Source organism: Tiliqua scincoides, chromosome 5 (genome assembly GCF_035046505.1).
Source record: "Tiliqua scincoides isolate rTilSci1 chromosome 5, rTilSci1.hap2, whole genome shotgun sequence".
Classification (NCBI taxonomy): Eukaryota; Metazoa; Chordata; class Lepidosauria; order Squamata; family Scincidae; genus Tiliqua; species Tiliqua scincoides.
Window position 1 is genome coordinate 2,687,043 of NC_089825.1, and position 11,908 is coordinate 2,698,950.

Genomic DNA, 11,908 nt, shown 5'->3' on the forward strand with positions numbered 1-11,908 from the left:
GGTCCTATACATGCTTCAGTTGATTGAAGATTAAGAAAAAGGAGGAGGAGTCAGAAACCACCTATGAACCACTATGAAATCACCAATCCATAGCTGCTCTGTGCTGCTGCAATAGCTCATTGAGATAAATCCCTCATCTGCTTTTGCACACCCAGGACAAAAACAACACAAGTGCAAACGGGAATTAATATCCTGAGAAACAATACACCGTACAAACAGGATGAAAGCAGCTGAGGCTCTGACACATCTACACAAGAAATATAGTCTGGACTGAAACCAGCTGAATGACCAGAGCTTTTCCAAGGAAACTCTGGGCCCCACAAGGAGGAGAGGGTGGCAAAGCCAGGGCTCCCAGTGATGTCTCATCAATCACACAAGATCACAATTCCTAGAGTCCCTCTGGATTGAACTGCTGACATCCATCATGCGCCCTGCCTCCTGTCTTTTGACATCTACTGTGTTAAGTCTTGGCTTTTCCAAGAGCTTGTTTAGGGTTCTCAGGGGCTCCCTGGCTGAGGGATTTGTATTTGCTGGCTCTCCTGTTTGTGAGTGACCTCATCTCTGATTTTACTTTAATTCTGCTATTTGATTTATTTGTTTTTATTTTAATCTTGTTTCCACCATGACTCTGTTACAAATTAAATGTAGATGTGCCTTAAGCTGCCACAGGAGAAAAACTGCCTGCGCTTTTTCTAGAGAAAAGGCTGGTGCAGATACATTCACAATCTGTGAAGAGACTCTTGCAAATAGTACAGAGAGGACTGAAGCCTTGCCAATTCTTCCTACCTCGAACAAGTAATTCAAAGCCACTTCTTCTTGGGGGGCAGCATGCACAGAAAGGCCTTTCACAGAGACCCCCTGAGGACCCTCTACGACAGACAATGGAACATCACTGACTGTAGTGGCTAAAAGGTCGTAGATGATCTCATTATGGATCTCCAGATAAGAAATTCTAACAGTGATGAACTGACTGGCATGTTCCTCCATGGACTTGAACACCTGTGGAGAAGGACAGATGCATCTCAATGAAATCAGCTCCCAGATTATCACAAGCTATGTGCTTTGTCAACTTGAGAAGAGGGCTTATGAACTAGGAGAACAATCCAGTAGCAGGGAACATAAGAACATAAGAACAGCCCCACTGGATCAGGCCATAGGCCCATCTAGTCCAGCTTCCTGTATCTCACAGCGGCCCACCAAATGCCCCAGGGAGCACACCAGGTAACAAGAGACCTCATCCTGGTGCTCTCCCCTACATCTGGCATTCTGACTTAACCCATTCCTAAAATCAGGAGGTTGCGCATACACATCATCGCTTGTACCCCATAATGGATTTTTCCTCCAGAAACTCGTCCAATCCCCTTTTAAAGGCGTCTAGGCTAGACGCCAGCACCATATCCTGTGGCAAGGAGTTCCACAGACCGACCACGCGCTGAGTAAAGAAATATTTTCTTTTGTCTGTCCTAACCCGCCCAACACTCAATTTTAGTGGATGTCCCCTGGTTCTGGTATTATGTGAGAGTGTAAAGAGCATCTCCCTATCCACTCTGTCCATCCCCTGCATAATTTTGTATGTCTCAATCATGTCCCCCCTCAAGCGTCGCTTTTCTAGGCTGAAGAGGCCCAAACACCGTAGCCTTTCCTCATAAGGAAGGTGCCCCAGCCCCGTAATCATCTTAGTCGCTCTCTTTTGCACCTTTTCCATTTCCACTATGTCTTTTTTGAGATGCGGCGACCAGAACTGGACACAATACTCCAGGTGTGGCCTTACCATAGATTTGTACAACGGCATTATAATACTAGCCGTTTTGTTCTCAATACCCTTCCTAATGATCCCAAGCATAGAATTGGCCTTCTTCACTGCCACCGCACATTGGGTCGACACTTTCATCGACCTGTCCACCACCACCCCAAGATCTCTCTCCTGATCTGTCACAGACAGCTCAGAACCCATCAGCCTATATCTAAAGTTTTGATTTTTTGCCCCAATGTGCATGACTTTACACTTACTGACATTGAAGCGCATCTGCCATTTTGCTGCCCATTCTGCCAGTCTGGAGAGATCCTTCTGGAGCTCCTCACAATCACTTCTGGTCTTTACCACTCGGAAAAGTTTGGTGTCATCTGCAAACTTAGCCACTTCACTGCTCAACCCTGTCTCCAGGTCATTTATGAAGAGGTTGAAAAGCACCGGTCCCAGGACAGATCCTTGGGGCACACCGCTTTTCACCTCTCTCCATTGTGAAAATTGCCCATTGACACCCACTCTCTGCTTCCTGGCCTCCAACCAGTTCTCAATCCACGAGAGGACCTGTCCTCTAATTCCCTGACTGTGGAGTTTTTTCAGTAGCCTTTGGTGAGGGACCGTGTCAAACGCCTTCTGAAAGTCCAGATATATAATGTCCACGGGTTCTCCCGCATCCACATGACCTTTTCAAAGAATTCTATAAGGTTTGTGAGGCAAGACTTACCCTTACAGAAGCCATGCTGACTCTCCCTCAGCAAGGCCTGTTCGTCTATGTGTTTTGAGATCCTATCTTTGATGAGGCATTCCACCATCTTACCCGGTATAGATGTTAGGCTGACCGGCCTATAGTTTCCCGGGTCCCCCCTCTTTCCCTTTTTAAAAATAGGCGTGACATTTGCTATCCTCCAATCTTCTGGCACCGTGGCCGTTTTGAGGGACAAGTTGCATACCTTAGTCAAGAGATCTGCAACTTCATTCTTCAATTCCTTAATAACCCTTGGGTGTATGCCATCAGGGCCCGGTGACTTATTGATCTTTAATTTATCAATGAGGTCTGAAACATCTTCTCTTTTAACCTCTATCTGACTTAACTCCTCGGTTAGGAGGGGCCGTTCGGGCAGCGGTATCTGCCCGAGGTCTGTGAAGACAGATGCAAAGAACTCATTTAATTTCTCTGCCATCTCTAAGTCTCCTTTTATCTCCCCTTTCCCTCCCTCACCATCCAGAGGGCCAACCGCTTCTCTGGCGGGTTTCCTGCTTCTAACATATTTGAAGAAGCTTTTATTATTCCCCTTAATGTTGCTGGCCATGCGTTCCTCATAGTCTCGCTTGGCCTCCCCTATCACCTTCTTACATTTCTTTTGCCACAGTTTATGTTCCTTTTTATTCTCTTCATTAGGGCAAGACTTCCATTTACGGAAGGAAGCTTCCTTGCCCTTCACAGCCTCTCTAACTTGGCTGGTTAGCCGTGCGGGCACTCTCCTGGATTTAGTAGAACCCTTCTTTCTTTGCGGTATACACCTCTGCTGGGCCTCTATTACTGTTGTTTTAAGCAGCCTCCATGCACTCTGGAGAGACTGGACTCTTTTTACCCTCCCTTTCAACCTCCTTCTAACCAGCCTCCTCATTTGAGGGAAGTCCGCCCGTCGGAAGTCAAGGGTTTTTGTTAGAGATTTGCCTGGTATTCTTCCCCCAACGTGCACGTCAAAACGGATCGCAGCATGATCACTGTTCCCCAATGGCTCAGTAACGTTTACATCTCTAACCAGGTCCTGCGTACCGCACAAAATTAAATCCAGAGTCACCTGTCCTCTGGTGGGCTCCGTGACTAGCTGATCTAAGCCACAGTCATTTAGCACGTCAAGAAATCCGGTTTCCTTATCGTGACCAGAACACAAATTGACCCAGTCAATATGAGGATAATTGAAGTCCCCCATGATTACAACCCTGTCCTTCCTTGTCACCTCCCTGATCTGTTTCCTCATTTCAAGGTCCCCATCAGATTTCTGGTCTGGAGGACGATAGCACACCCCCAGTATTACATCGCTGCTCAAGCCTGGTAATTTAACCCACAGAGATTCTACGGTGGAGTCGGACCCACCTTCAATCTCTACTTTGCTGGATTCTATCCCTTCCTTAACATAAAGGGCCACCCCACCTCCAACACGCCCCTGCCTGTCCCTCCTGTAGAGTTTATAGCCCGGGATTGCGGTATCCCACTGATTCTCCGCATTCCACCAGGTTTCCGTTATGCCCACTATGTCAATATTTTCCCTTGTCACCAGACATTCCAGTTCTCCCACCTTTGCTCGTAGACTTCGGGCATTCGCATAAAAGCATTTATACACGGAATGCCCCAGGACGGGCTGCTTATTCGCTCCTTTGTCCCCGCATCCTCTCATTGTGCCAAACTGTCTATCACATCCCATCTCCCTACCTTTCCCAATTTCTTCTCCTACCCTGCCTTTGTCTTGTTGTTCTCTAACCTCCCCATCCTCATCCAATAGGGATGAGGAGTCCCGAACCGGATGCCCCTCGGCTCCTGTCGGCCTTCCCCCAGGGATCAGTTTAAAAGCTGCTCTGCCACCTTTTTAATGTTATGCGCCAGCAGTCTGGTTCCATTCTGGTTCAAATGGAGCCCGTCCCTCTTGTACAGGCCCCGCTTGTCCCAAAACGTTCCCCAGTGTCCCAAAACGTTCCCCAGTGTCCTTAGGACAAGAGGGAAGCCCTCCTGCAAAAGAAATGATCAGAAGCTGCACAAGGGCACGCGAGCCTTCCTTAGCCTGACTAGCTGAGACCCTTTAACAGTATTTGTATCCCATCCCAGACTCAGGAGGCAAGGCAGAGCGGCAGCATGGAGAGCACCAAAGGCAGGGACAGATCATAGACAGCAGCACCACTGCTACACATGCCTGTGCTGACCGAAGGTAGCCTGGCAAAGGCTTTGAGAATCCATGGCTCTGCAGCCAGGGCAAGAGTGATGCTGCTTCTCAGAATCCAGTTGTGGCCGTCTTGCAAGAGCTGGGAAAGGAGCAGGGCAGCTGCAAAGCCTGCTGCTATTTACTCTCGTTTGACATGGCCCTCCTGTGGCATAAACAGTCACAGACTGGCAGGAGTCCCACACTGACAGGTGGACAACCCTCTCAGAGCCCAATCCTAGACATGCCTACTCAGAAGTAAGTCTCATTATAGTCAATACAGTTTACTCCCAGGTAAGTGTGGATCGGATTGCAGCCTCAGAGCCCAATCCTGAGCTGCCTGGGATGCGTGGCTGTGACAGCACCAAAAATGGCTGCTGCTGCATCCTGCACACCCAAGGCAGCTGCCAGCGGCACCTTGAGAGAAGGGGACTATTGTCTGCTTCCCCAGGGTAAATGGAGTAGCCTCACAATGGTAAAAGCCTCAGTGTCGGGTGGCGAGACTGACGCAGAGGCTTTGGATCGTCCCGCCTCCCTCCCTCCCCGTCTTCTCCCCACCCTCTGCCCGCCCCCGCCTCCCCAGAACGCCTTCTCCCTACCTCCCCCCACGCCACAATTTACCTCTCTGCTGCTCGGCGGTCCGTACAACTGCCGAGTGGCGGAGGCCGGGCGCCTGCCTGGTGCTAGCCCAGCGCTGGGCTAGCACAAGCACTTGCCTGGCACAAGCACATGCCTTATGGCATGTTTGCGACAGTGCACACTGGCGGTAAGCTGGCGCGCGGAGTTCAGGATTGGGCTCTCAGTCTCTTCCTCCTCCTCCATCTTCACACTGTGATCTGAGGTACCTGTTGTATAGCTCGAGGTATGATCCCTCGATGCTTGTAGTTTCCCGTTGTTCCTGTCATGGTGAAAGTCTTGCCAGCTCCGGTTTGCCCATAGCATATTATTGTCCCTGGAAAAGGGTCAAAGCAAACACAATGAACTTAGGTTCTGTTGCTCCAGGGTTCTGTCCAATTCTATCCAATTTTCCAGTCCCGGTGAAGACATGCCAATGGGGCATGCATTGCATCCTTTGGTGGGGAGGCAGCCACAGAGGCCTCCTCAAGGTAAGGGAATCTTTGTTCCCTTAACTCAGGGCTGCATTGTGGGAGCTCCCCAGACATCTTGTTTCCCCAACACAAACATCAGCAACTAAAATATTCTTTTTTTTTCTTAATTTCATTTATTTATAATAATAAAGGTAAAGGAAAAGAAAAACATTATGCATTATATCTCTAAACAAAATATTCTTTATAGTCATTCCTTGCCCTCAATCTGACGCTGCAGTTAAAGAAAAAAACTAGGCTAGACCCCCAAGCAGCCTTTCCATAAGCAACATGACTTTCCTGCTCATAGAAGGGCTATTTCTGACTGGGTGCAAGATGCTCGTGTGAGAAAGAGTTTGCGGAATCCAGTGCTGTCCCATCAGCTCCAGGTCTTACATAAGTCCTTGGAGCTCCCATTGTTCCCCATTCCTGGAAAACAGCTGTTAACCAGGACAACCTGTAAGTCCCTAAAGTCCAATTTAAAGAGCACCATATGATTCTGGCAGACCTCCAGATGGAAGACATTCCAGATCACTGGGGTGGGAGTGGGGAGAAAACTCAGAAGCAGAGACCACCTCTTTGAATCATCCATGTTTCTTATTTAAAGTACAGATAACACTACTGAGAAGATGCCCCTCATGAATCAAAGGGGTCATGATCTGTACTGGAGAAGAAGTAATGTGGAGAAAAAGTTCTGTCTTTTATAGTATCCCCTGTTGTGTTCCACCATTTCAGCCACAAGTGTACCTCCACCAACATCTCCACCAACATCTAAACAAGTGTACCTCCACCAACATCTGGGGCATTTGGTGGGCCACTGTGAGATACAGGAAGCTGGACTAGATGGGTCTATGGCCTGATCCAGCGGGGCTGTTCTTATCTAAGTGCCTACCTCCAAACAGAAAACTTCCCTGTTAATTGTAGTTCCCTGTAGTCTGTCAAAATGAGAATGCCCTCCCCATTCTCACTCGTCTATGACCCATCTCCTAAGAATGAAGGAAGAACTCTGTTCATCTGTTGCAGCAAAAACAACAAAGAATCTTGTAGCATCTTGAGGGCAATCAAATTATTTCCACGCAAGCTTTTGTGAACTAGAGTCCACTTTATCAGATGAATCTATCTGGAGGGTTTGGTGTCAGGTAGGCATTTGGTTGATGGCAGAGGTGAGCTGGTGGCTAAAATAGAAGGCTTTTCTCCACAACATCTCAATTCCCTTGATTCACTTGGGGAACCCTCTTGATAGAGACCTGAAGAGTCACCTGTCACTAAACCACACCAGTGGGGCATTACCTCAAACCATCTGATTGTGTAAAGATCTTCCACTGGACAAGGAGTTCACATAAAGTATTTTCAGCCAGCAGACAACAGGAAAGAGAGCAGGACCAAATGCCCACACCAGTCCTAAGCACTGAGCTTCCTTCCTTGGTTTGAGGAAAATGGCCATTCATGCTCTGATGTGGAAACCATCTCAAAGGAACCACACAGCCAGCAGAAGAGACTGGAAACAGGGTGCTGGTGGCAGCACAGCCAAAAAAATCAGAACTGCTTGTGGGCTCAGCAAATTGTGACAGATGGCTCTTGAGATTTAAGCCTGCAGGCAGACTGGGTGGCTGTTTTCTTTATTTCTGTGGAGCATCGAGAACGCTGGAGTGCTTGACTATCACCACCATCATTTCATTTACGTAATAATCACAAAGATTGGTCTTTAGCTTTTCCAAAAATTCAAGACAGCTTCCAAAGCAGCATCATTCACAACAACAGAAACAAAACAAAGTGACTACAGTACCGACCACACATAAGAGGGGTGTGTGTGTGTGTGTGTGTGTGTGTGTGTGTGTGTGTGTGTGTGTGTGTGTGTGTGTCTTGAAAGTACACTCAGATAACAGGGGGGAAAAAAAACCTTGACAGTGTTTCCTATTTCCAACAAATGGGAGTTTGAAGTCTCAGGGCAATCTAGCTGTGGAAGCAAGCTCCTAGCAGTCTGGACACAGTCTTGGATCGAACTCAGAGGAAACCTATCTTTTCTGTTTGCAGCAGAAGTGGCTGTGGACAGCAATGACTGACATGCAACTTGGGAGGTCACTAACCCATCCCTGCATGTCCCCCCCAAGTTTTTGAACGTTTAAAAAATGTTTCCCACTTCAAAAATAAATAAATAAAGTTAAGGAAAAGTGTATAATTAATTAAATAAAACCCACAAGCAATAATAATAAGATGAACAACCTACTTGAAGCATGGAAGAAGGGGCAGAACAGACGACAATCAGTCTGACATTATTTACTGGCCAGTATGCCTGACAAATTAGTTATAGAGGTTGTAGGAAGCTGGACTCAAGTTTCAGGAGGTAAAACTGCAGGAGTTTCTCATTTGTATTTGTGTCAAAAAGCACTTTTAGAGCCACTGCAGAGAAGGCCTTGCTAAATCTATTGTACAGAACTTACTCCTTCCTACATACATATCATTTTGATATCTCACTAGATGTACGGAATGAGAGATAATCCCTTGCCCTTCTGTTACTTGTCTTACTTCATAGAAGATATGCACCAGTACTAGTACCAGTACTAGTACTAGTACCAATGCAGACAGAAGCAAAGATAAAAGCATTGGAATAGTGCAAAGGGCATGAAAGAACACTTGGGCACAGCTAGTACAAAGGAGAGAGTCTTTATAAAAGGGAGGAGTACAAAGGGGAAAGACTTTGTATGACACTGACATGACATATGCAGTGTTACATCCATTGCAGATGGATACTGAGATCTATCAGAATGATGGAAAGAGAACGTACCATTGTATCCATTAAGTGCTTGGGAGACTAGATCACTGGCTACTGATTCATAAACCACATCCTGCGATGCATTGTGAAGTATGCCATCTAGTTTAAAAGACCAGTCTGTCTGTTTGTTGTTGACAACTCCTTTTGTGTGATCTCTCTCAATATATACATCTATGGTCTAGGAGATATAAGAAACAGCATATGGTCTTGTACGTCTTAAAATGAGAATGCAAGAATATTCTTGCTGCTGGATCAGATCAAATCCGTTTCAAGCAGCAGTTGGCTTGATGTCCCTGGAAGCTCAGAAAGCACAAAGGCACCAACCCTCCCCGGAGTTTCCCTGCTGCTCAAGAGGTAAACCTCCTCTGCACAATTAGTGATACTCCATCAATTCACTGAATCTTTCCAAAAGTTTTCTAAAATCATCACACCTTGTAGAAATAAATGCCACAAGTTATGTGTGTGTGGCTGTCCAGAACTGCCACTTTAACTTTGTGGTCTAGCATTGAGCGGAAAGAATGAAAAGGCCTCCCCTTCTGGAGGAGGCAAAATGGTAAGTACTGCAGGCACTGAAACATGCCATGTAATCGTCCCACTTGCAGTCTGAGCCATTCTGGGCAGAAATGGCAATGCGCAGGAGATGCCCTTTGGTTGGCCCTTTGGTTTGGCAATGTGGCAAAACCAAAGGAGATGCCCTTTGGTTTGGCCTGTGCGTTGCCATAATTGCCCGGAGTGGCTCTGACAGCAAGTGGGAGGGACTGCTTAAACAGCTTGTTGGGGCTCTGGCAAAACTTACCATTTTGCCCCCTCTAGCTACACTACTGCCCTTCTTCACTCAATTCTTACTTATAGAAACTTCTAGCACATTTCCCCCAAGTCATCTTTTTTTTCCTAAATCAGAAAGGCTCTGACATTTTACCCTTCCTCCAAAAGGAAAGGCGCTCCAACCCCTTCCTAATATTTGCTGCCTTTCTCTGCACCTTTTCAGAGCTACAGAGCCATTCTGGTCATTCAGGGGTGCAGCTCCCAGTGAGGGCTTCTTCATGAGTCACTCTAGAAATGCAACTGTTCTTACAAACAGTTAAAGGAAACCCAGGAATTTGTCCACAGATGTTTACAATTTTGCAAATAAGAACACCAGAAGTGCCCTGCTGGATCGGATCAAAGACCACTTTAAGGGCCAAATCCTATCCAACTTTCCAGCATCGGTGCAGCATCAATGCAGCCTGGAGGTAAGGGAAAAAATGTTCCCTAACATTGAGGAGACCTCTGCCTCCCCACCAAAGGATGCAGCACATATCCCATTGGCATGGCAGCACCAGCCCTGAAAAATTGGATAGGATTGGGCCCTAGTTCAGCATTTTGTTTCACAATCCAGATGCCTCTGGTCAGCTCATCTTTCTATGGACAGCCTGTCTTCTTGTGGGTTTCCCAGAAGCAGGACCATCAAAGGACCACCGTAGGTATTGGAATGTTAGGAGGAGGTAGACCTGTGCCTGATCCAGTAGGGTTTTTCTTACATTCCTATATTGTGGCATCAAAGATTTTAGCGTGTAACAAGAAAGACGCCTTCCCTTGTAACTCATTTGTACCAGTTTATTTCTTACATTTGCTTACCTTATTGTCAGCCCCAAATTTTAACATGTCTTGGGGAAAATCAGCTGTTGGCTTAACTCGTGCAAATGCATTCACTCTCTTCGGTTTGGTGCACATTGTGATGGAATCCCAATGGAAGCTGGGGAAGACAAAATGGAATATCACAGTCCAAACCACATTTCTCCAGTGGCCAGTTCATGTCAGCCCTTGAAAATGGAGTAAACAAACGATAGGTGGCGTAGCTCGAGGGGGGGCGGAGCGCTCAGTGTGGTAGGGAACATGCGAGCGGCCCCTCCCCTTTGGATCCATTCCCGGCGGGGGGAGCAAAACAGAACCATATGGGAATGGCCCCGAAGGGGAGGGGCCGCTTGCACGCTCCCTGCCACACTGAGCACTCTGCCCCCCTCCAGCTATACCACGGCAAACAATGACTGCTACAATAATAATCTGATTGCGGATACTTCTTAGATTAGGAGCAGATGCTCACCCTAACACACAAAGGGTGCAGTTCTGCATGTACTTATTTATCAGGAAGTCTTGCGTAAGTCAGTAGGACTTACTTCTAAAGCGTCACAGAAAGGAGCTGGGCTGTCAACAGAGACAGCCATATTTGATAATGCAAAAGAAGTATTCAAACATTTTGCAGAGCGACAGGGAGGAAGACAAAAGAAAGGAGTTCTCCACAATGCAGTTTGTAGGCTCACTGCAGCAAGGTGTGGAAATGGCCACTGTTTAGGATCAGGCAACTTGTAAAACAGATAAATCATAAAGCTACAGCCCTATTGCGCTTTCCTGGGACAAGGCCCCAAACATAATGGGGATTCTGAGTGGCTATGCTCAGGATGAGCTGTAGGGACTGCTGTTCTCCTTCCCTCACACTGTCCTCCTGAACTGGGGATCTCTGCATGGACGTGACTGCCAGGAGGAAGCAGGTTCTTCTGTCTGCCCAACGCACAGTAAATGCGTGCAGTGTGCTGCCACCCAGCGTGGTTGTGGCTGCTGGTTCAGGCAGCAGTCCCGTCCTCGCTTACCTGGGAGTAAGTCTCTCTGGTTATTATGAGCAGTCTGAGCAGTCTCATTATTACTTCTTATTATTACTTCTGAGCAGTCATATGCAGGACTGGGCACTCAAGGGAGCTTCAGAAAGGGAAGGAGAAAAGTTCCTCCAGAAGGACCATCACTGGTTGACGAGTGACAGAGGCAGGCCTGGAGGCCCTGGCCACCGAGGCAGTGATGTCACAACGATGCCACGTGACATCCTTGGAGGGAGCCCCCACAGGAGGAGGAGTGGGGCGCAAGGCCACCAGCCCCTTCTTCACCGGGGGGGGGGAACCGCAAGTGACATCACAAAGCGGTTTGACATCGCGGTGACATCATCACGGAGACATCGATTCTGCCACCAGGACGTCATCCTTGTGACGTCACTCTCAAGGGGAGCCTCCACAGGGTGTGAAGCTGCCGGCCCCTCCTGCTCTGGGAGAACCTGGAAGTGACGTCAGCGTGGCTTGACGTCACAGTGACACCATTGCGGCGACATCAGTTCTGCCAGCCCCTCCTCCGGCGACCCCAGAAGTGACGCGAGCACGCTGCAGCAGTGACGTCACTCCCCAAGGGGCGCGTGCTCCTGCGGGGCGGGGCACCCCACGACAGGCGGGAGGGCGAGGAGCAGCCCCCTCCCCGCGCACCTCCACGCGCCGCTCCGCAGGGAAGGCGCGCCGGCGCCGCACGCGAGCCGGGAAGCGCTCGGCTGCTATGGCGACGGCCGCTTCCGCCGGAAGTGCCGGTCCCG

The 11,908-nt window shown here is 48.2% G+C and overlaps 1 protein-coding gene across 2 annotated transcripts in view; it reads right to left on the minus strand.

Moving 5' to 3' along the window:
- KIF9 (kinesin family member 9) overlaps positions 1-11,877 on the minus strand; it is a 40,949-nt gene extending 29,072 nt beyond the window's left edge. Inside the window, exons 1-5 of one of the 2 annotated variants that reach the window (XM_066627667.1) lie at positions 11,805-11,877; positions 10,141-10,258; positions 8,536-8,701; positions 5,511-5,617; positions 787-999 (exon numbers count right to left, since the gene is read on the minus strand). In XM_066627667.1, coding sequence (XP_066483764.1) covers positions 787-999; positions 5,511-5,617; positions 8,536-8,701; positions 10,141-10,236 — 582 coding nt within the window. In that variant the 5' untranslated portion in view covers positions 10,237-10,258; positions 11,805-11,877. Of the gene's footprint in view, positions 1-786; positions 1,000-5,510; positions 5,618-8,535; positions 8,702-10,140; positions 10,259-11,804 lie in introns of those variants that run through there. The other variant, XM_066627665.1, reaches the window with a different exon arrangement.
- Positions 11,878-11,908: the final 31 nt, after the last annotated feature.